Below are 25817 nucleotides of genomic sequence, written 5' to 3'. Positions count from 1 at the left end.
CCGGCAGTGTCTGTGCCTGCGACTGTCCGGCAGTATCTGTCCCGGCATCTGTCCAGCAGTGTCTGTGCCTGCATCTGCCCGGCAGTGTCTGTGCCTGCGACTGTCCGGCAGTGTCTGTGCCTGCGACTGTCCGGCAGTGTCTGTGCCTGCGACTGTCTGGCAGTGTCTGTGCCTGCGACTGTCCGGCAGTGTCTGTGCCTGCGACTGTCCGGCAGTATCTGTGCCGGCGACTGTCCGGCAGTGTCTGTGCCTGCATCTGTCCAGCAGTGTCTGTGCCTGCGACTGTCCGGTAGTGTCTGTGCCTGCGACTGTCCGGCAGTGTCTGTGCCTGCGACTGTCCGGCAGTGTCTGTGCCTGCGACTGTCCGGTAGTGTCTGTGCCTGCGACTGTCCGGCAGTGTCTGTGCCTGCGACTGTCCGGCAGTGTCTGTGCCTGCGACTGTCCGGCAGTGTCTGCCAATGAAAGGGGTGCATTTATAGTACTGCCACTGATCACCAATGAAAGGGGGGCATATAATAGTACTGCCAATGACCACCAATGTAGCCACGTGGGCACACAACAAAACAACCACTGACCACCAACGAAAGGGGGGCATATAATAGTACTGCCACTGGCCACCAATGTAGGTGGGGACACAACAGAACGACCACTAACCACCAAAGAAAGGGGGCATATAATAGTACTGCCACTAAAAACCAGTGAAAGGAATACACTGACCACCAATGAAAGGGAGGCATATAATAGTGTAGAAGAAAGAAAGTGGCCGAACACTGGAATGAGAAGTTTCCTTGACGGGAATCTTTATTGTCGCATGCCAGAAAAATGACACAGGACCAACGTTAACATTTCACACAGATATACTGTGCTTGTTCACAACATATATATCTGTATCGTCTGTCTGGCATGCGCCAATAAAGATTCCAATCAAGCAAACTTCTCGTTCCAGTGTGGGGCCACTTTCTTCTACACAATCCAGTTATGGTGGTGAGCACATGGAGAGATATTGCACCTCGTTGGCCTGAGCTGCGAATGCTTTGTGTTGTGGAGCTAGGGATATAATAGTATTGCTACTGACCACCAATAAAAGGGGGGCATAGAATAGTACTGCCACTGACCACCAATAAAAGGGGGGCATAGAATAGTACTGCCACTGACCACCAATAAAAGTGGGGCATAGAATAGTACTGCCACTGACCACCAATAAAAGGGGGGCATAGAATAGTACTGACCACTAATGAAAGAGGGGCATATAATAGTACTGCCACTGACCACCAATGTAGGTGGGCACACAACAAAACCACTGACCACCAATGAAAGGGTGAATATAATAGTACTGCCACTGACCACCAACATAGGTGGGCATACAACAGAACAACCACTGACCACCAATGTAGGTGAGCACACAACAAAAAAAAACACTGACCACTAATGAAAGGGGGCATATAATAGTACTGCCAATGAAAGGGGGGCATATAATATCACTTCCACTGACCACCAATGAAAGGGGGGCATATAATTGAACTGCCACTAACCAACCAATATAGGTGGGCACACAGCAGAACAACCACTGACCACCAAAGAAAGGGGACATATAATAATACTGCCACTAAAGACCAGTGAAAGGAATACACAGACCACCAATGAAAGGGGGACTTTATTATCACAGATGCTGGGAGTTATTATTGCACTCACTGACATCAATCAAGAGTTTTTCATTGTGGCTACTGACACCAGCGATGGGACTTCTTTCACTCCAGTTTAACACCAGACCATATTTTATCTAAAACATAAAGTAAAGGAGATAGGATGCTGCGCTGTAAGCCGTTCACCATGAAACGACACCCACTTTATTGACCATGCCCAAAGGTTGTGAGCAGAGTGACAACTTTTTTTCAAGATGTCCCTTCATATTATTTTCAAAGTTGACAACTATGGGAAGGGCATGTTATGATTTTTTTTAGCTCCTCAACAGCTGGAGGGCTGGATTTTGCTCAGTCTCTCTCAGAATCCTCCCTGACGCGGCAGACGGCGCCATTTTTCATGTTTAGGCTTTAGTCTTTTACGTGTTACTGTAATTATGGTTGAGATATCTTTCTTACACAGCAGATTAATATCCAAACTGGAAAAGCTTTCGCTTGGCCGATTATGAACAACAATAGCTAGAATGACACAGAGAGGTGGCCACTCCTCTTGTCTGTCATTATTAGTTCCGAAAAGTGATTTTCCTGTCATTATTCACCCAAATCCCATTCATTATAGTCGATGAACCTATTCCCTTGAGCAGGCACAATATGCGCACATTGTGTTGGATGGGCGTGTCTTGTGGCATAATGTAGATATGTATGCATGAAAGCAATATTAAATGTTTTTTTTAAATGCAACTTGTGTAAGTGCCTCAATCTGGTATTAGTTTCTGCCATCCCATGTACAGCAGATCTCCGACTGGAAGAGGAAGGAGTATAACTGGGAACCTGGTGCTGACAGTAGTAGAGGGAACAGGAAGGTGCTCATCAGCCTGCTGGAGGTCCTTCACTGTCCAGTCACAAGCTGGGGACAGGGAGGTGACCAGGCTGCATCGCTTAACTGTAATATTAAAAAGTCAAGTCACCAAGCAGCTGTGCCGTGTGACAGGGCTAAGCAAATCTCAGAAATGGATGGACATGAGTACAAATCCTTCGATAAATAAAACAGCTCCCATATATGTAATTTAAACGTGTGTTTCACTGATTGTCTCCAAGTCCACTTTATTTTTGGGCCTGTGGGAGGACATCATTTTGTCTTGCACCATGTACTGCATCCCTGGGTTCTGGGCTACATGCTAAGAATTATACATAAAAACAGCTCCAATGCAATGTGAGCTTTACCTGCTCATTGGCTCTCTTCCAAAACACTGCCAAGGCAAAGACGGCTGTGACAGGTGGGGCCAGGTAGCTGGTGATGGATTGGATGTAAACATACAGCTGACCACTGTTGGCGTTCTGCAGGATAGGGATCCAGACGACGCTCACGATGACAAGGACAACTGTCACTAATCTGTAGAGATAGACACAAAATACATTTTCAGTAATTGGTTAAACACTGCCTAGTCCTTGCTAGAAATAACCGGATAAGATCCATAGACTGAGCATTTCTAGGAAGTATTTCGAATTTGAAGATTTGTTTCTGGAGGTTTGTAGCACTGTTATTCCAGGTTCAGTATGTGAACAGATCATGGCTTTTCCCCCGTTGACTAACTGATAAGAATATTAGTGTTGTCAGGTCCCTCAATAATTTTAAAACGTTTTTTTAACTGATAGTGTGTAGGCAAGACTGATGAAGGTTAGCTTCATTGGATATCTGATGAAAAAATACCTCGGATTAGATTCCATCAGATATCCGATCGTGTGTACAGGGCATGAGACTTGCTCCCCTGGGCTACAGTATTTTCAATTATAACAAAAGGTTTACGACTATCTTTAAAAGCAGTCCATCTATCTCAAGGCCATTTGTAAAGGTGCGGTGGATACTTCACACATTATAACCCAGCTTTTTATCAAATTTGTAATGCACACACTCCTTACACCAACATACTATACTAAAGATTAGGAAAGGAAACTAGAACACATTCTACCTGAGACTGACTGGGGTAGAGCCTTAACATATTATTACAAGTATTGCCAATTATATAAAAAAATTGAATTTGAAAATAATAACCCTATGGTATTGCTGCCTATTTATGTTACTTAGGATTTTTTACTTAATGTTGGAGGTTGCAGTAAGGAAGTGGGGACCATACTACACATCTGGTAGTGATGTCGGCTTATCAACTATTTTGGACCTCAATTTCTGAGATCTACCAACAAGTCACAGGCTCACCATATCTCTGACCCTGGAGATTGCCTTTCTATCTATCATACCTGAATCCATACTGACAGCATGTAAGGTATTAGCATCTAAAGTCCTTGTTTTGAGATAGTCGAGATCCCCAATACCCATACCACTGCTAAGTGGATAGAAGAATCCAACAAAATAATGGGGATGGAAGAGATCCCTGCCCTCCTACAAGACAGACACCAGAAGTGTTTAGCTGTTTGGAGTGCTTGAATCTGTTTCCTACACTCAGGGCACAATCAAACCAACCTTGGATAATAGCGACCAATTTATCACCATTACAAGAAATTTAATGGAGGAGGGAAGGCTTTGAGCAGAAACCCCATTACCTCCTTTCACTCCCCTCCTCCTCCTTTGCCATATCTTTTCCCAACTCTATCTCGGTCCTCTATCTTTTCATCTCAAGTGTCCTTCCCTCTCTTTTCCATCTCCCACGCATGTCGCCCTGAGCCTTGGCCACATAATCCCATTTAATCATAACATACACCAATGGGACAATGGATGACGCTATATCCACTTTGTCTTTCTTTAGGATACAATGCATAAGTGCATTATCCATTGGTTGACACATCTTTCTGTAATACTTATGCCATGGTGGAGTGCACTGGGAGTCATGTGTGTCACCTGTTTAACTTCTCCAATCCTGTACCTTGCAAATCTTTGAACTTCAATAAAAAAGCTGTTAAAAAAATATATCAGGTGTCTCCTTACCCAGGATCCACTAACAGATATGAAGGTGACAGTAATGAAAATGTCATCATCACTAGAAATCTTACTAAAAAAAAGATTACAAGCCTACAAACGTACTGTCTTACTATCATACACCACAGCTTATAAAGGCTTAGCTGATGGCATCAGACATTTTGGTAAAGCACCCATGTGGCACAGTCCTACAAATGGCATGGGCTGACAGTCCCATATGCTATTGTTGTGGATTCTGTAAAGCTTGATCTCAAACGCTTTGTCTTCTTTTTAGGGTACCAAGTCACAAAGTGCGACGACTTTGGAGAGGCATTTCTCAAACTGAAGGACATTAGGTGACATTGCAGGTGAGTCAAACAACACATAGAACAAAAAAAAATGCCAAACCAGTGGTAAAGCCCAAGACCCCACTTGCCAAACCAGTTCGCGGAGTGATCCCCCACCATCTCTAAAATCTTTCTTTAAACCAGAATTCTCAGTCCTACTGTTCTAATCTCTTCTATTTGCTTCCTTTTGATCTGTTAAACATACCATTAAAAGCGTTTTCCTGTGTCTGTATGATAAGTGAAAAAACACTTGTTGATCCTGCCAGAAATCTCGTAAGCTTTTAACTTGTATAATGTGTTCTCTCTGTGGATTAAAAAAAACACCTCCCCCTATGTTGTTGGGTGCAGGATAGGAGGTGGTGTTCTGTAGTCCAAATCAGGATCCTAGGGTGACAGGGACTGCTCGTTCATACAGTACAGTGAGTGAGCTTGTCAACCATGGAAAGTACGAGCTTTACTGGCAGAATCCCAAGGTAAAAAAAAAGAAAACGAATGCAGCCACCACATCTAAAGGCTGGTAAGCTACAATACATTACATTGTCAGGACTAACAATCGTGTTTGTGAGAAGGCATCAGCAGCAGGGATCTAACCCGCTTTCCCCTGTAGAACAAACAAGCGTTACCTGGTATGAGGAAAGGAAGTCTTTGCTGCTTCTGTACACATTGTGGGCACCGGCAGCCATTGCAGATGGTGTAATCTGGTTTCATGGTGGGTACTGATATTTAAAGAGAAACTACAGCGTATTTTCAGTACAAGGGTTCTTCAAAAACTTTCTGCACTTTTTAAACTAAGTTATATATATAAAAGTGCAGAAACCTTTAGAAAACCTCCTCGTATATATTTTGAGCAATTACCATAAAATGTATATATAATTCAATTGAGTTGATCGACATCATACGTGGTATTTCTATGGTTTATATTGAATTACTAGTAGATAGAACATTTTAGCAACTTATTGCTTCTGCTAAAATCAAACCCTTTGTCTCCTAGTTAATTTTATAACTAGTATAGTCTTCTCTATAAAATGCCATGAATGGAAAGGGGTGTTGGGACAATGTAACTCCAACATGCATGTGCAGGTGTTTCAGCATCAGTGGCCACCCAATGGCTGAAGACCAGGGAAGATGACTTCAGTGGCGGATGGCGTAAAAATGCAAACAGGCAGATCAGTCTGCCATAATGTGCAAGCAAGCAAGCTGGCAGAACCAACATAACTACAGTTTCACTTTGAAGATGGACCTTACCCTTTCCCATTACATTAACCTACGATATATCAATAACCTTTGATGGCCTTTTATCCTGGAAAAACATACAAGCAGAGCAAATCCTGCACTTATCCGTTTCTCCCTCTCTTCTGCACCACCAAATGTCGTTATTAATTTAATCTATTACATCACGAGCTGGTTGTTTCTTTCGGGTTCTTGCAGCCGTCCCCTTTATAACCCTGTGCCAGATGAATGATAATTTGTCTGGTGATGTAGGGAAGCCTCCTGGAATATGTGACTTTGGTATCCAAGGAGGCTTTAGGTCATTCTCACCTAGACGAGAATGGCAATGGGGGGAGGTCAGGTCTATCATGAATATAAAAATTGGTAAATGAAAAAAAAAAAAAATATGCTCTTTTTGTCATGTGGCGAAGGGAGGATTGGGACGGTGGAAAGTACATTTCTAGAGTGAAGGTCTAATTCACGTCATAACGTAAGGTGACATACCAGGATAAACCACCTAGAGATGATGTTTTCTATCATATCGAGCTGATAGACCTACACTGTAACAGTTACTGTCACAATTACTGTTAAGTAGAAAGCAAAGCCTCCTTATGTAATGAGCAAATATGAATGCTCCCATCTATATATATATAATTAAAACCTATAAACAGAATGAGTTTGTTTTTTAAAACAATATACAAAGCTAAGATTATAGTTATACTGAAGGTTAAAGGAGGACATCAGTTATTTTACTGACAAGTCTACTATAAACAACATGACGTTCCTCCAACTCGGGGGTCATAAACAGGTCAATCACGTTCTACCTGTTGATCACAGCCATGTGATGGGTAGATGGCAACCTTGCCACCCTGCCTCTCTGCTTCGCATAGCACTACCAGCAACACACGGTCTCCCATTCATCTCCCACATTGGCAGGGATAGCCAACACAGTGCTGCTTCCATTGGCTGCAGCTATGGACACACGGCATGTCATGCACTATTGTCTGACTAAGATGTTTATTGGGCAGCAAATGATTCTCGGCCCCCATAACCTCTCAAACCATAGTGAACCATATTATTCCAGGAATGAGCATTTATTTGCCATGCACAGGCTCTGCACTCAAGTAATGCAAAGGGAACATCTATACCCTGTAAACTTTGGCACTTTCTCCAATGAAACAATGTTTTTAAAGTAGAACTATAGGCTACTAACTATAGGAAAAAAATATATTATTTTTCGATAGAGCAAGGGAGGGTTATAACCTCTGTCAGATTCCCCCCCCCCCCCCATCTATGTCCCATTGTGGAGTTTTTATGTCACTTCCTGTCCCATAGCCAAACAGGAAGTGAGAGGAAACACCTGCAAATTGAGGGAATTCCTTGGGGACCCCCAGGTCACCAGAACTTGTGTCCCCAATGGAAGATTTCCCCACTATTACTTTTCAGGGGACAGCCCAGAATTTGGGTAATTTCTTTTACTTTGACTTAGTGATAATGGTAAACAGGATAAATAGAGAGGGTGTATCTCCCTAACAGGGGCACATACAGCAATAAAAACTGACAGGTGTCCTAATCTCTCTCCACTCCATCCTACACTAAAACAGTGATTTGAAATGTATCCTAATAGCCAGCACTCAGGAAAAAAACTAAGACCCCCTGGTGTACATCCTCTTGACTTGATAAAGTCCATGTTATGAAACGCATCGAAGAAGTGATGTCAGATGCTGGAACCGGAAACAGGAAGTTTGGTATCCACCATGTATGATTGTTCTGACTGTTCTTGGTGACATAGGGCCAGATTCACGTAGAACTGCGGCGGCGAAACGTATCGTAGATACGTTACACCGCCGCAAGTTTTCATCGCAAGTGCCTGATTCACAAAGCACTTGCAATGAAAACCTACGCTGGCGGCCTCCGGCGTAAGCCCGCGTAATTTAAAGGGGCGTGTGCCATTTAAATTAGGCGCGCTCCCGCGCCGGACCTACTGCGCATGCTCCGTTTCGAAATTCCCGCCGTGCTTTGCGCGAACTGACGTAATTTTTTCGAACGGCGATGTGCGTAGCGTACATCCGTATTCCCGGACGTCTTACGCAAACAACGTGAATTTTTAAATTTCAACGCGGGAACGACGGCCATACTTTATACAGCACATGCGTGTGCTGTGTAAAGTTAGGGCACCCAAAACGATGACTAAATTTGCGACGGGAAACTAGACTAGCAGCGACGTAGCGAACGCGAAAAACCGTTGTGGATCGCCGTAACTCCTAATTTGCATACCCGACGCTGGTTTACGACGCAAACTCCCCCCAGCGGCGGCCGTGGTACTGCATCCTAAGATCCGACAGTGTAAAACAATTACATCTGTCGGATCTTAGGGCTATCTATGTGTAACTGATTCTATGAATCAGTCGCATAGATACTCTGAGGCCCCATACACACGAGAGGATTTATCCGCAGATACGGTCCAGCGGACCGTATCCGCAGATAAATCCTCTCGAGGATTTCAGAAGATTTCTATGCGATGGCGTGTACACACCATCGCATTGAAATCCGCGCTGAAATCCTCTGCCGATGACGTGTCGCGCCGTCGCCGCTATTATGACGCGGCGACGGGCGCGACGCTGTCATATAAGGAATTCCACGCATGCGTCAAATCATTACGACGCGTGCGGGGAATCCCTTTGGGCGGATGGATCCGGTAAGTCTGTAGACGAGCGGATCCATCCGTTGGAATGGATTCCAGCAGATGGATTTGTTGAGCATGTCAGCAAATATCCATCTGCTGGAAATCCATCCCAGGGGAGATTTATCTGCGGATAAATATCCGACGGAGTGTACACACCATAGGATCTATCCGCAGAAACCCATTTGATGGGATTTATCTGCGGATAGATTCTATGGTGTGTATGGGGCCTGAGAGATACGACGGAGTATCTGAGATACTCCGTCGTATCTCCTTTGTGAATCTGGCCCACAGTGATTTGAATTTGACCTATGTAAGGGCAATTTTAGTAGAATAAAGAGGTCTGTTATAATTTACTACACTATGTAGTGGGCCTTTTGCTCGCTTTTATAAGATCTAAAGGAATTATCCAGGAGATTGGTGGACACCTGGAGCAGACCCCTGGAAAGGAGAGAGACACCTTGTGGCCTTTCTGCACAGCACATCCTGCCTTACTTGATCCATTAACATCTAAAGATCTTATCAGCTGGTGAGAGTCCATTTGAAATGACGCTTTTCTGCACGGTGGTGAATTAGTGGTGGGAAGAACTTACATCACTTTGCTGTGGACACTTTTTTCTTGCATTTATTTTCACAAGAGTGTATACCGTACATGAGGACTATTTTTGGATTAATTATGAGTTTTCACAGATATAATTTTTCACATTTTTATTAAGCATGGATTAACTACCGTAATTAAATTATATTGGTTTTGTAGCACTAGTATTATGTTGCTCAGTGATTTAAAATGTTAGCATGACAGCAAGACTACAAATTCCACTTAAACCCCCTTAAAGTGGAGTTCCACCCAGGATTTTTTTTTTTAGCCCAAAAATCCTCAAAAAAAAATAGGTTTTATTATTCTCACCCGAAATACCTGTTGCTATGCGGAAGTCCGTAATCTGCCTCTTCCGTAGCCACTGTCCTTCTTCTCCATCTTCTCCTAGTGAATGGCTGCTTTCTGGGAACTGTGTGTGTTCCCAGAGAACAGCCGCCCATTCACAAGTCGGCGCGAGACTCGCGCATGCGCAGTAGGAAATGGGCAGTGAAGCTGTAAGGCTTCATTGCCTGTTTCCCTTAGTGTGAATAGCGGCGTGGGACCTGAACCGATCGAGGGATCGGCATTGGGGGGGCCATCAGCGCGGGCGAGTAGGACAGGTAAGTGTCCTTAATAAAAGTCAGCAGCTACACTGCTAGTAGCTGCTGACTTTTAAGAAAAAAAAATTTCCGGGTGGAATCCCGCTTTAAGTCAAAGTTTTGTTTTGACATTCGGCCCATGTGTACAGCAAACAGTCCAACCGAAGCCGGCCGTTTGGCCAGCTTCTGTCGAAGGGGCGTGACTGAGAAAGGTCTGCCGATCGGCATCTGATTAGCTTTAAGGTGGCCATACACATTTCAACGTGCGATCAACCTAGGCATGAGTGCTCTCAGGCAAACAATCCATCATCCATTAAAATATCAAACTTTGTATGTGTGTCTCAATTGGTTGTGTGATGCAGAAATGGACTATTGGAATTAATGTAAAATCACAAAATGAAATGGTCATACATTTATATTGTTATGTAAATCTGCCATTCATTCATAGTCACCCATTCAATTGTTTTATTTATAGGCTACGATGCAATCAACTAAGCCAGAAGATTAGGAGCAGACATTTTGGTGATATAGGTCAGGCTGTACTGTATGTGTATTCTACAGGTAAATGGAGATAGGTGATATTAATGGCCTTTTCACAGCTAGTACAAATACAGAGGAATGAGGTGTGCACTCGTACAGGATTACACACAGTGAGAACCTTGCAGGAATCACATAATGCTGCAAACGTCATTCAGTGATATCACCGTAATGTACTTGTTACAGGGGAGACATGAGAACATGGTGCTGGGCAGTGTATGTACAGCTGTATGCGGCGTTCCTGGACAAAGAAACATTCATTACATACAAGTGTTCCGGCACAAAACACAAGCACTTCTTATATTGTGATCACACCCTAGATACACTGAAAGGATCCTTCACTCTAATTGAAGAGGTCTTCCATTAACCACTTCAGCCCCAGAAGGATTTACCCCCTTCCTGACCAGGCCATTTTTTGCGATACAGCACTGCATTGCTTTAACTGACAATTGCGCGGACGTGCGATGTTGTATCCAAACAAAATTGACGTCCTTTTTCCCCCACAAATAGAGCTTTCTTTTGGTGGTATTTGATCGCCTATGCGGTTTTTAGTTTTTGTACTATAAACGAAAGAAAAGAGACAATGTAAATGGGCTTTAGGTTTGTGTAGATATCAATTTGAGATGCTTTTGAAATCATTCAGAATTAATTGAGAGGGTCATTTGACCTGCAGTTGATCTCCTTCTGACCTGCATTTGACTAAATAGCTTCCTTTACCTTAGTGCAGTCGTCCTTCACTTACCTCAACACTGCAGACCACCAAGCTCTGAGGAAAGGGGTACGCCCCCGAAACGCGTCAGCCCTAACCACGGTCATAGATTGAAGCGATTATCGTGTTCTGCCGATGGTGTTGGACTTCTGCTGTATTGTCTTTCAAGGCCTGATTTTAAACTCCACTTGTGAGTACAATGATTTATTTTAACAATTTTAATAAAATTCATTTATCAGTATCACACTAGGTCGGTGTGCCCTCCGTTCTGTTTGTTCTTACCTCATCCTTCCATTTTGCTTTTAAATGTCCTTATTTCTTCTGAGAAATCCTCACTTCCTGTTCTTCTGTTTGTAACTCCACACAGTAATGCAAGGCTTTCTCCCTGGTGTGGAGTGTCGTGCTCGCCCCCTCCCTTGGACTACAGGAGAGTCAGGGCGCCCACTAACACACAGCTCCTTTCTCTATCTGCAACGTAGAGAGCGTCCTGACTCTCCTGTAGTCCAAGGGAGGGGGCGAGCACGACACTCCACACCAGGGAGAAAGCCTTGCATTACTGTGTGGAGTTACAGACAGAAGAACAGGAAGTGAGGATTTCTCAGAAGAAATAAGGACATTTAAAAGCAAAATGGAAGGATGAGGTAAGTGAAGGAGGACTGCACTAAGGTAAAGGAAACTATTTAGAAAAAAAAATTGTACTTTTACAACCCCTTTAAAACGCACTTATCCCCAGTAATCAGATACAAAGGTCCTGCAGTCGTGAGGGGTACTGGCTTTATCTCCTGCCCCAGTACCCCATCACGCGACCACAACCCTACAATAGGGTCTACACTAGGGTATAGGCCTAGGTTCGTGTCTGGCATAATCTGTTTATGACACACTTTGTTTTTAATTAAACCCAGCCAACAGCACAAGCCACATTTAGAACAATTATCAAGGCTTGGCACCAAACACAATGCCACAGGACAAGCCCCATCAGAAAGAACCTGCCGCAATAAGTCGAGCTCCCTTAAATGTGAAAAATAAATAAATACACTTTTATTGTTACAAGATCCAGGCTCTCTGGGCAGGGTTATTTGTCCTAAAGGAACCTTGTTGAGATGCCAAGCTTCTGTGCTGCCAAGCTGATATCCCAGCCTGCCATGCGCTGCCTTCTAAGAGGGAAAGATAGATGAGAACTTCACAAGTAAAAATCAAGCTGTGTGCACGCATCACTTTTGTTCCTCACTGTGAGCTGCAGCTGCCCCACATACTCCAGGGTATAATTTGCTTTTGTATATAAGTTTAATTCTTAAAGGGGGGGGGGTTCGCAGCTGGATGGAACTGCAAATTCCAGTCCACAACATGGTTGAAAGGACATTGAAACTTCACCCCAAAAATCAATTTGTCCCATTGCCCTCTCCGATAGCCCCCCAACCCTTCCTCTACCAGATTAAAAAAACTACTTTTTTTTTGCTTATTTACCTTATAGTTTTTTGACCCCCCCTTCCCCTGCCTCTATACCTGCCAAGGCAAGAATTACATGTCCCAGGCAGACCTAGCAGGAGATGGTTGCAAGAAACCGAAAATGACAGCCAGCTTCTGATAACAAATAGAAGAAAAGGGTAGTGGTACAGCCCAGGCATGTGGGCAGGAGAGTCCAGAGGAACAACGTTGATTTTGCTGGGTATCTGTCTATGCAACAAACATTGCAGCTTTCAGTAAAGTTGAATAATACCTTTTCTATAGGTGCAGGCCATTTATGTACCTCGTGAATAGGGTTGCCGCCTTTTCTTCAAGCCAAACGCAAACTCTTTAGCGGCGCGCCGCATGTTTCTTTTTTTTTTGTATACACTATAAGATTGTAAAAGACCTGGGGTACTTTTGGATGCCCCAAGGAGAGTAGTAATGCAGCTCAGTGCGCCACAGTGAACAGTGAGTGTGGCCAATTGTGACTCTATTTACACCTAGGAGTTCTGGATCATGGGCAGAAAAACAGATTCTGCCCGCGATTCCCGAATCGCCGCAAATTGTGGGACACACTTGCGATTCCGTTACCGTCAATGGCAAATCTACATGTGAATTCAGCCACACTATCTGTATGACTGAAATCGCATTGCGCGAATTCAACTGAGCCGGGGTGGAATATGGTTGGCTGAACATAACTGTATTCAGGCAACCACAGGTGCAGGGACTGAATACAATGACCAGCAGTGGGGATTTTTCCAGCTACGCTGTTAAGCTTCTTTCACACGTTTTTCCGTTTTTTTTTCCCATCCATTGACAGATGAAAAACAGACATCAATGTATCTCTATTGAAAAATGGATGTCAACGGATGATCATCAGTTTACATCTGCCAATATCCGTTTTTTTAAACGGATCAAAGCCCTATTTTTTGTTCCATTAAAAAAACTGGATCGGACGAAATACGGATGTAAATGGACAAATGGTCTGTTTTTGCATTGGTAGTGGATGTAAAAAAACTGATGAGAAAATTATGAAAAACTGATGTAAACGTATGTTTGTTCTGAGGAAATAAACAGTCCGCATCTGTTAGACCCCTTTCACACTGGGGCGTTTTTCAGGCGCCCGAGGGCTTTCACACTGAGGCGATGCGCTGGCAGAACGTTAAAAAAAACTCCTGCAAGCAGCATGTTTGGAGCGGTGTGTACACCGCTCTCCCACCACTCCTCCCCATTGAAAGGGATGGGGATTGCGGCTGAACCGACGGCAAAGCGCTGCTTCGCAGGTGGTTTTAACCCTTTTTCGGACGCTAGTGAGGGTTAAAAGCACTCCGCTAGCGGCCGAATACCTCCACAAAAGCGGCGCTAGAAATAGCGGTGCTTTACCGTCGACACTTCCCGCTCCCCAGTGTGAAAGATGCCTTAAAGGGGCCTTAGCATGGATGTGGAAATCAACTGATATGTCAAGCTGTGTCTTTATTATCCCTCAAAGTCTTCCTTGCTAACAAAGGAGCAGTATCTTCGTATTCCCCTAAAGTCCTAAGCTGGTCATACGCCTGCAGTGTTTTGTTAAAAAAAAAAAAGAAAATATTGTATTTGGAATGCTCGTCTAGAAAAGTAATTTTAACAGATTAGTGCAACAGTGTGATGGTTACATCAAACATAAAATGAAGAAGAGGATCCCAACAAAGGGATGCTATATACGTGGTACATTATTCATCAGGTACAATAAGGGAAAAAAACAGCAGCAATACGCCGTAATAAAAGTCATTCAATGCCCCAGAGTATGCTGTATGGTAGGCAAAAGCTTGAAAACCCCAAGCAACATAAAGGGGTGCATACATTCTCAGATTAACTGCATATTGATTGTGGATAAGAGAGAAAAAAAAAATGTTGTTTGGTTTTTCTATTTCATTTATTCTGTATCGCTGTAACCATCGTCAATAGACCAACTCCTTGAAACGAGGAGTGTCAAAGAAGGGGAATGGTTAGACTGCAGAGAATAGGGCATAAGAGAGGCCCTTAGATTGAGAGAAGTAGGTTATTGAACCTGGAGTGTTGGTTATATGATATCCATGGTTGCCAGACCCTGAGAAATGTATTGTTTCTCATTAATCATAATGTCGTTCATGCGGTTTTTAACTACTTCGAAGCTGAGTACAGGGGTTTTCCATGCCCTTGCAATGGTCAACTTAGCTGCATTAAAAAGGTGCAGAGCCAATTGGCGTTCCGGGCGGAGGAGTTCAAGGATAGGTTTACATAGAAGGGCTTCATAGGGGTCTCTTTTAAGGTCGGAACGGAGCAGGAATGCTCGTTTCATTTTCTAATAGTTAGTGGGGTCAAATTGTTGTTCGTTTTCAAAGGAGCAAGATGGCAAATTTTTCTTAAACTAACAAAATTCTAACCATTGTAATGTGCATGTTCTAGGCAGAAAACAAACCTGTTATGTCGCGTACTGACGATCGGACATTCCGACAACAAAACCGTGGATACATTTCTGACGGATATTGGCTCAAACTTGTTTTGCATACACACGGTCACACAAATGTTGTCGGAGATTCCAAAAGTCAAGAACGCGGTGACGTAAAACACGTACGACGGTACTAGAAAAGGGATGTTTAATACCGGTCGTGTTAATAGAAGTTTGGTGAGAGTCGATTTGCGCTTTTCAGCCTCATACTTTTCAATCCGTTACAGCGTGACAAATGTGCCATCTCCATTACGAACGCTAGTTTTACCAGACCGAGCGCTTCCGTCTCATACTTGATTCAGAGCATGTGTGGAATTTTGTGCGTCGGAATTGTGAACACATCGACATCTTCTCATTATCCAGTACCACTGATCAAGGTCTGTATTGTAGTCTATACAGGTGATCCTGAAATTATCACACTCATTTATCTCTATCCATGACTAGAGTCATCTCCTTTGTTTTTGTTTTTATTTAAGATTTTCATGATAATAGAATATTATGCAGAATACAAAAGTATAAGGCCATTTTCAAATAAGATATATCTAAAAATCAAAGCCTAAGTTTGATTCTGTTTATGGTGTAAAGGTGGGGCTCCCCTTTAAATGAACTGGTTATGATGCCAGGGCTCCCAAGCGGATGTTACCACCAGCTGGGTCAGCCTGGTTCTATCTCCTGACAGACAAACATTAATTGAAAGGACTGCGTGAGAAACAATTAGAGAGGCGTGCCGCTATACATTTTAGTGGCTTCATTTGCCTGGGTGGAATTAAAAACGCTTTAGGATTGTGGGGTGTGCCGCTCTGAGACTGCTTGCTGGCGATTCTGAAGCCAGAATGACATGATGAGTTTCAAGCACCTCCTCGTTTTTAATAAACTTGATGATGGCTGCAAATGCAGGTTTTCAGCAGCATTGTTGTGAAAACTGGTGTGTTCCGTTTTTTAAAATTCGGGTTAATAAATGTCTGCTGCAAAAGATACCATTTTCTTTTCATTTTTCTTCATTTTCTTTTAGGTCTTTAAAAAAAAAAAAAAAATGTGCAAAGGATAACAACCTCTGTCAATCTTTTATTGCCATCTTTGTCCTGCTGGGGACATTCACTCTATAAATTTGTCACACTGGCACAGAAGATGAGGAGAAACCCAAAATGTTCCAACCCATCCTAGAAATGTCTGTGACACAAAGGTTTATTAATACAATCAGGATCTTGCTGGTGATCAGACACCACTAAAGGTGGAGGTGTTGGAGTTGTAACCACTTGCTTACTGGGCACATATACCCCCTTCCTGCTCAGGCGAAATTTCAGCTTTCAGCACTGCGTCATTTTAAATTAAAATTGCGCGGTCGTGCGATGTGCCTCCCAAAAAAAATTTACGTCCTTTTTTTGCCACAAATAGAGCTTTCTTTTGGTGGTATTTGATTACCTCTGCGTTTTTTATTTTTTGCGCTATAAACAAAAAAGGGCGACAATTTTGGGGAAAAAAACACAATATTTTTTACTTTTTGCTATAATAAATATCCATTTTTTTTTAAAAAAAACTATTTTTTTTCTCAGTTTAGGCCGATATGTATTCTACATATTTCTGGTTAAAAAAAATTGCAATAAGCGTATAGTGATTGGTTTGCGCAAAAGTTATAGTGGCTACAAAATAGGGGATAGAATTCTGAAATTTTTTTATTATTTTTTTTTTACTAGTAATACGGCGATCTGCGAATTTTGTCAGGACTGCGATATTGCGGCGGACACATCAACACTTTTGACACTGTTTCCTCTCTGACAGGACGTGGAGCTCTGTGTTTACACACAGAGCTCCACGTCCCTGCTCTTCCATTGCCAATCGTGGGTACCTGGCGGACATCGCGGCCACCAGGCACGCGCATTGGCATCTCGGGGGCCGGAGGACGTCAAAAGACAGCGTCCCGGATTTATAGAGCCACCTGGACGCCGTCTTTTGACTATATGCCGGGTCTAAAGTAGTTAAACTCCATTACAATGACATTTGGAGATGACATTTAAAACAAAGAAATATCAAGTGTCCAATAATAAAAATGACTGTAAAACTACCAGTGGTGGTTTTGTCCTTATGGGACCAAATGTTCAATGTTGAATGGGAGTACAAAAGCAAATGTACTGTATATGAAAAGATGACTAAACAGAGGTTATCTTCAAAGAAAACCGCATACTGTATATAAAATAATTGGTAGATCCAAAGATATACATGGCAGAAGTCATAGGTAGCTAAAACGTTCTTGTGAAAAAGTAAAGCTTTGCTTCACTCTCTTGTCTCTACTAAGCCTTATCTTTCACCTATAAGATCCCGTAACATAAAAGAGGTATGCTTGGAAAGTAGGAGAGGAGGGGCAAATTTCAAATTTGAAAAGTGTACTCAATATCTGCCAATGACTGGCTTTCTCTGGATCCATGTTTTCGACATGATATAAATTGGTGGAGGCAATATATATCTGGGACCCAGGAAAGGACAAATATACGCTGGGTTCCAGGGTAGGCAAATAGCAGAAAAGATTCCAACTTTTGAAAGTAGCTCTCTGACAACCGTGGTTTCCCAGTGGTCCATGGAGTGCATTAAAACGAATATGTGTGTCACAAGACTTAAATTAGTCCAGTGAGTTTATTTTTGTTGACAAGTAGTGAAAAAGCCAATCCGCATGGGGGGCTTAATACTTCTCTTCCATCGGGGCTTAAATGCTGGAAAGTCTGGCAACCTGAATCACCAGTCTACTATGCATCTTGCAGTGTAGCCTGCATTACATTGCCAGTCAAATCTCTCACCTGAACATTTACTACCCTCTGGCCAATCCCTGAAGAGGCGATGCCTGGTAGGTAGTCAGAGAGGGGGTAAATAGGCTGGAACCTGTGCAGAATGTATCTTCCCCTGAAGGAAGGGGGATTATGGGCTTCAGGTTGGCTGTTAGCCCTGAAGCCTCGCTGGACTACTTCCTACCCTGTATAGGAGAAAAGCTGGCACCACAGTAAAATCACAGTATAGCGTAAAGATTATTGTAGCGCGGTATAAACAGCGCAGAAAGTCAATGCGTTTCAGCTTCAAACAGCCTTAATAATGACATAATCTCTGTTTGGTTACCCCCTCCCCTGGATTGACCCCATGGACTTGCTTCTACTGGGTATCGTGTGTAGAGCCCAATTTCTTTGGCTGCAGGTTATCTATGGTCCCCAGCTGTGGATACTACAAACTATTCCAGTGCGCCTAGTGTACTGTCCATCTTGTGGTCTTCCGCTGCAAGAACTCAAATCGTTCCTATACTGCGCATGCGCATCGCCGTTTGGCTCCTTTCGCCAATCGTGGCGCGGCTTACGCGACGGGGGGGGAGCTCGTTTTTGGTCAAAATGTCAATCACAGACATGTTAGGAACGCCCACTCCCGCGGGACTCGCAACCCCGAAGCCACGGGTCAATATGCTGTACAAAGGTATGTACAGCATCAAAAAAATAATAATAGCCTTAATCTTATTGTAATGTGGGGGGCCAGTCTAATAAAAAAAAGTAGTTTTTAGGGTGAACCACCCCTTTAATAACTGTCCAAACCTATCCTGTGGTCGTCAGCTGTGGGAAACATAGACTGTTTTAGTCTATAGTCTTACTGGAAGTGAAACAATGTGTGGCTACTGCCTAGTGTAGAGGTGCTTCTGCTGATTCTGTGCCAAATATTCTCTTGGTCCACAACTGGATTTATTAGATTGTGTAGCTATCAACTAGAGAAGGTGTACTCTGCAAAATTTGTTCTTTGACCTTTGGAAGAAACCCATACCCCATGCCACTAGCAGTCCCCATAAGGGTTGCCAGGCTCAGTAAAACCAGGGACAGTATGTAAAAATCTGTGTTTTTTTACATCTGTCCCTGATATGTCCGATACCGACATGCTTTTGATGTGAAAATCCTGAGATTTTAGCTGCCCCCGCCTCTGCACTGCCTCCTGGCGTGGTGGCCATCTGTAAGCCCTGGGGTCCCATAATCTTCTATTGCCCAGGGGCCCCATGAGTTGTCAGTCCGCTCCTGCTCCTTAGTTACATGTTTTTAGCAATAAAGGGAAGCAACCTGTCTAATCTTCAGTGGGCCCTTCGGGGGTAACACTACAAATACTTGTCTTCAAAAATAAACTCCTACTGGATTCATTCAAGTCTTCTGGCACTCTAATTCTTTTTAATGGATCCATCTTTTGACATGGAGTTTTAACGGAAGTTAAAGGGTTAGTTCGCCTTTCCAAAATGTCAATAAGGAGCACCTACAGATAACAAAAAAACTGTACAGCTTTGACTCAAGTTGGATATTGCCCTTGCTAAAGGTCGGTTACGTCCCTCCCAAACCCTGGCTGAAAAACTCCCAGAGATGGCATCATCCCGTTTTGCTTTGTTGCTAGGACTCTGCTAAGACACTCCAGGTGCAACAACTCCTCACCTCCACCATCACAGGAGTCAGCTCTCCAACCCCCGTACAAGTGTGGTCCACTATCTTCTCTGTTGTGTTTTACGAAGTTTAGAGCTACTGCAACAGGAGGGAGAGTGTGCATGTGAGGCGGTTTGAATCAGCTGGGATTGTCTTAGCAATGCCCTAGCAACAAGGCAGGACAGAATAACGCCATCTCTGGGGGCTTTTCAGTCAGGCTTCGGGAAGCATGTAAAGGACCTAAACCTACAGTAAGGGCAATTATTCAACTTTGGCCAAAGCTGCACGGTTTGTTTTGTATCTACAGACATATGTTTGGCAAAGGTGAACTACAAAACCTGCCCACACTTGTGACAACTTGGCGTAAAGGAAAGGTAACACAAATGATGTGTTCACTTTAACTGAAGTTTCACCAGGTTGATTTAGTGTAGTCATGTCACGGGGCACTTACTCACTGTGTTTTTCTTCAACCACAACAGCACTGTTTAATTAAATTCAATTAAAACAGTTATCCAGGTCAGTTGGCAGGCAAGCCAGGATCCTGCTTGTACATGGCTGCCATCCTGCAGATTCCTGCTCAAGACTCTGGCATCATTGGGCTGGTACAATAACAGAAGCTCTTCAGCGATGCCAGCTACAGGGGAAGACACAAACTATGACAGTGTGTTCTGTAAGCTTTTCAACTGAGGTCCCCTTACCTTTGGTTTGAGGTTATATGAAAATAGGTTTACTGTATTCTTTATTATCATGAAGCTGTTTAAGTCTATACACTGTATTTAACCTGGGGTTATTCTAGTTATAGCCACATACTCATGGGTACAGATTTTAAACCACATCCAGCAGCTGTGCTTTCAGCCAGCAGTAAAAGTGGACCTAACATCAGATATATATTCTCTGTTAAAGTGTAGGTCCACCCAAATGAAAAAAAATTACACCAAAATAAAAAGTTTACTTACCAGAAATTGCGGTTGCTATGCGGATCTTCCTAATCTACCTCTTCTTTGTCCACGGCAGGTCTTCCTCGTCCTCCTCGTGCTGTCTTCTGGGTAATGGGGAGCGCTGCCTTCTGGGAACTGTGTGAATCCCAGAGAGCAGCCGAGAGACGCATGCGCAGAAGGAAACGGGCAGTGAAGCCTACAGAACCTTGTTTGTAACACAGGGACTGCCTGTAATACCAATAATGTGTAGCCAGGCGCTGGTTAGTCTGCTTGTTTCATCGTGGGACATTCTTTAACAAGAGGTGCCTTAAAGCGGTTGTAAAGGAATTTTTTTTTTCCTTTAAAATAACAAACATTATATACTTACCTCCACTGTGCAGTTCGTTTTGCACAGAGTGCCCCCGATCCATGTCTTCTGGGGTCCCTCGGCGGCTGTCTCTGGTCCTCCCCGCAATTACTGACCACAGTCATGCGAGAGCTCGCATGGTGCTGAGTAATTGCGGTCGCGCTACCGTGATACAGCGAGCAGCCATAGCCGCTCACTGTATCACTCGGCCCCGCCCCTCTGCGCAACGCTTTACTGGATGTGATTGACAGCAGCTCCAGCCAATGGCTGGGCTGCTCTCAATCCATTCGCTCTAGCCAATCAGCGGCAGGCTGAGTGGAGAAGAAGATCTCGGGACCGAGCACCGGACTTTCGAGGGCCAGGTAAGTAACATCAGATGTTTTTTCACCTTAATGCATAGATTTGCATTAAGGTGACATTTTTTTTTAATTTACAACTCCTTTAAGTTTGTTTCCCTCTGGTGTTCAGCCTGGATATTGTGATATAATTTCCTGAAGGCAGAGAAAGATCACTACTGAAAGCAGCGGATCGTGGGACATGTGGTTCCAGAGAGTGGGGATTACATGGAGCCTGTGCTGCTGCAGAATACATGTTGCAGCTGGCTAGAGAGAGAGGAAATGCTGGGTGAGGACATAAATAGTCTGGTCTGTGGAGGAGCTCTTCTTGGGACCACCGCCCTTCAGCTCAGGGGTAGAGAGACCCAGCTGCTCTGGGGGATGTGAGCAGGCAAGGCGCTCTGGCCAGAGTGGAGAGTCTCCAGGGAGTGAGGTATACATCTGCAGGCAGATCCATCATTGCCAGCTGCCTGTTGGTTGAGTGACTATAGGGGTTTACTCTCATCATCATTGTTACAGACCCAGCTGAATCCCTGTGTCACCAGGTGCACGGCCAGACACCCTGCACTGTTGCAGATTCTTCAATGAGCCTGTTCGGGGATATCCTATTCCCTTGAGCCTTGGTATCGTTAGACTGGGTCAGCGGGCAGAAGCCCACCCCTGAGTAAAACTTACAAAAGACACTGCTGCGGACAGGAAGCAGGAAACACTTTGTAAATGCTGTCCACTATTGCTGGTCGCCATTGTAAAAGCAACCTTTCTGGGTCATTGTTGAGTTAGCTGAAGATTCTGAACACCTACGCTACAAGGACTTCTCGCCTCTTCTCCCCCCCCCCCACATAAAGGACCTCTGTTCATAACACCAGTGCATTCAGGGGAATTCTTACTCAGAATTTGCTTATTGCATTCTTTACAAATTGTGGTCTTATAAATTGTGCGGTTTACTTTCTGGCCTGTGGCATCAAGATTTTAAGGGAGCGGTTTGACACAGAAAGGTCTTTCTCCTCCCTTTTTATACCTGGGGTCATAAGTTCTTCCAGGGCCTATTGATTGGTTATTACCGTTTGATTTATTGCGATTTCCCTTGCATTGTATATTCTTTGTATACTTGTTAAGACTAAAGTTTGAGATTGAATGATATCTGCATCAACATTCCTTTCTCTTTGCTGACTTACGATCATTGAAAAATACTAATTTGCTTTTCTACAGTCTGGTGACTACTACAATTGTATTCTTCTCTTTGAATTATGTCTAAACCCAGGGTGTCAGAGGTGTCGGGAGGCTTTCAAGGTCAGGGCTTCCTTTGGGGGACAGTCATCTTCCAGCGGCCCTTACAGGGGTGGTGCTACAGATGCAGTATTGCTTACTTCCATTGACGCCAGGGCATTTTCTACTCACGCTGGCCACAGTCCGCCCCCCCAATGTCTGAATTGGCCCTTTGCTTAGGCCAGGGGTCTCCATACTTCCTAAACAAAGTCACTGACTAGAGATCAAGGAAGGCTTTCTAAGGTGCAAGGTGTTTATGTGTTAAATGCAAAACAATATGGAAAAGTGTAAAAATGTGAGCAGCTATGACAAGGGCTGAATTGTAAAGGCTGGACTACTAGGTCAGAGCGTCTCCAAAACTGCAGCCTCTAAAGTCGGATCCAAAAGAAGAGCTACTGTATTTCAAATTGCTGAAAAGTTAATGCTGGTTCAGATAGAAAGGTGTGAGAACACATAGTACTTCGCAGTTTGTTATGTAGGGTGTTTGCATATCCCGCCAGACGGTATGGTTGTCCATGCTGAATCCGTATCCACAGACAAAAGTACCTACAGTGGGCATGTGAGCATCAGAACTGAACCACAGAGCAGGAACGTGGCCTGGTCTGATGAATTCAAGAATGGTTTGGGGAACAAAACAACAAGTTTGAGGTGTTCAAGTGACCTCTAAATTCTCCAGTTCTCAATCTGTGGAATGTGCTGAAAACAACAAGTGCAATCCATGGAGGCCCCACCTCACAACCTATAGGACTCAAAGGATCTGCTTGGAGCCAGATACCACAGCATACCTTCTGAGGTCTAGTGGAGTCCATGCCTCAACGGGTTATGGCGGGTGGTCATAATGTTATGGCTGATTGTGGTATATTTATTAGTGAATCTTGTGCCTGGAGTTCCCTTTTTAACAATGTCAACATACCATAACACTAAAACAATATAGCTGTGCTATGAACATATTCATTAATGCTTCTTATAAATCCTACAATGGATGTATGAATTTTATATAATCTATTTTTAGGAATTATGTTAATTGCTACTTGACACATTTAGTCTGAAAAATGTGGTATGTAAAGTGATTACATTCATACCCATTAGATGAGAATATACGATAATTGTCTGAGGCCTAATTGTGTGGCAGCCAATAGCTGTAATTAGCTTGTCCGTTTACAAGGAAGAAACCATCACTGAGGGATGAACCATGGTTATGTTGCTGGTTGGGAATGAAAGACAAAGAAGATTACTCATAAAAACTGGTGCAGTTTGCCTGCTTCTGCTCTGTGTTGGTGAAGATGATTCACCAGTCATCTGGCGTTTCTCATTCTTTCCTCACTCCATACAACATCAATCAACCAATCTATTAATCAATCAATAACTCTTAAAGCTGGAGATTAGGTAAATATATTTATATTGGTTCATCTTCAGTCAATGTAAGCCTGACCAATACTAGTGGAAGCTGGAAATCACTGCAGTAGGAACCGCTACTACAATGATTGACGCTAGCTTCCAGGTTCCATACCACAGGAGGTCGCTCGCTTGTCACTGGCGCTATTCAGAGAATACTTAAAATTTTTCCAAATGAACGTGAATCTCTGTTTGAACTAGGTGGGGTTGGGGGGAGGTTGGTGGTGCCAGAATTTCTACTTTGTCCAACCAAAGAAAATGAAAAGTGTATCTTAAAAGGCACCCATACCAAGCAAGCGTTCCCCTTTGGCATGGGATCCAGTAGTGATGTCTACTGCAGTGAATTCCCAACATCCACAGGGATCCGACAGGTATAGATAGCAATCAAAAGATTATGTACATAGGCAGTATTGTGGTACCCAAGTAAAGCAGTCAACACAAAAATTGGTGATACATAATTCGGAATATAAATAATCAAAATGTGCAGCGCTAAAAAAAGAAAAATTATCCCATAAATATAAAAATACAATTCAATTAATACAAAATAGGGCTTAGTGATAAAGTGCAAATAAGGAAATAGCGTATATGTCTACCCATACACCATACAATCAAAATCGATGACAGATTAAAGAGCAAAAGTTCAAACAAAGTACATATAAAACATTCACATAAAGTCCATATATAAAGTTTATAAACAACCAAAGAAAGTCCAAAAATAAATATGTGATTCAAAGTGCAAATCCAGCTGACACAGTGTCCAGTCAACCCAACACCAGCCTCTTACCAGAATTAATTGACCACTAATATAAAATGGTCAAACTACACTTAATTTAAACTCAGAAACTGTTTAAAACAGTTGTGCCACTCCACCACGTGTGCTCATCCAAACATATAATGCCAAGTCTATTACAAGAGAATTTGATCCAAAGAACACTGTGCCATTGGTTCCCTTAACAATCTATGATAGACCACCCATGGAGGTCTTTCCCACTATCTTGTGTAGTGCACACCCATGACGATGAATAATAATAAAAAAAATATGAATGAGTGCTAGGTGTAATTTCTTGTCCATACGCATCATACAAGAATAAAAATTTGTGAAAACATCAATAGTGAAATACCAGTAGAGTGCCACCAATATTAAAGTTCAATAACTTAGAAGTCCATTAGCGTCCAAAATGAATCATTCATCAATGTGCTAGAATTTCCTATGAAATGTGCTCCACACACTTCATGCAAGTATAGGTGCTGTATCAAAACAGTGCTTCTCTGTGTTTTCACACCACGACCTCCCCTCACACTGTAACTCACCAGATCTTTAGATTTGGTAATTAAATGGGTCTAACAGCACTTTAATGGGTTGGCAATATGACCAACTCCTTTTGCAGTCCCCTTCACTACCCTCTCCAGCTCAGAAAATGAAAAGAACCAAACACAAGATCATGCAACCTGTTTATTTCATAAAACACCAACAAGGCTTCCTGATGATGCTGTTGACAGCGAAACGTGTAGAGACAGGGACACAGTTCCTTCGTCACTTCCAGGGACAGAGTTTCCAGGACAGTGGAACGCATTCCATACCACCACCGTTTTGGAGAGGTAGTCAGCAGTTCCAAGGGATAGAGTACACTGCTGGAATCTTCTGGAGCCAGCCTGGGTACCCATATATGTGAGTGGTACATTTTTACCCATTGTTGGTGTTTTATGAAATAACATGGGTTCCACGATAATCTTGTGTTTGGCTTTTCTTTTCTGAGCTGGAGGGGCAGTGAAGGGGACTGCAAGGGAGTTGGCTATCCTGTATGGGAAACCCATTAAAGCACTGTTAGACCCACTTAATACCTGGGTCTAAAGATCTGGTGAGTTACAGTCTTAGAGGAGGTCAGGGTGTGAAGACAAGAGAAGCCCCCTGTTTTGATTACAACCCTTATCCTTGCATGAAGTGTGTGGAGCACGCCATCATGGGAAATTTCGAAGTACATTGATGAGTG

General features: G+C 43.3%; 1 protein-coding gene across 1 annotated transcript in view; it reads right to left on the bottom strand.

Moving 5' to 3' along the window:
• The window catches only part of SLC5A10 (solute carrier family 5 member 10), a 203047-nt gene that overhangs the window by 9744 nt on the left and 167486 nt on the right, over nucleotides 1-25817 (bottom strand). The window contains 1 exon segment of the mRNA XM_040356423.1: nucleotides 2865-3033. Coding sequence (XP_040212357.1) covers nucleotides 2865-3033 — 169 coding nt within the window.

The sequence above is a fragment of the Rana temporaria genome, chromosome 6 (genome assembly GCF_905171775.1).
Source record: "Rana temporaria chromosome 6, aRanTem1.1, whole genome shotgun sequence".
Lineage (NCBI taxonomy): Eukaryota > Metazoa > Chordata > Amphibia > Anura > Ranidae > Rana > Rana temporaria.
This window is presented reverse-complemented; position numbering and strand designations above follow the sequence as displayed.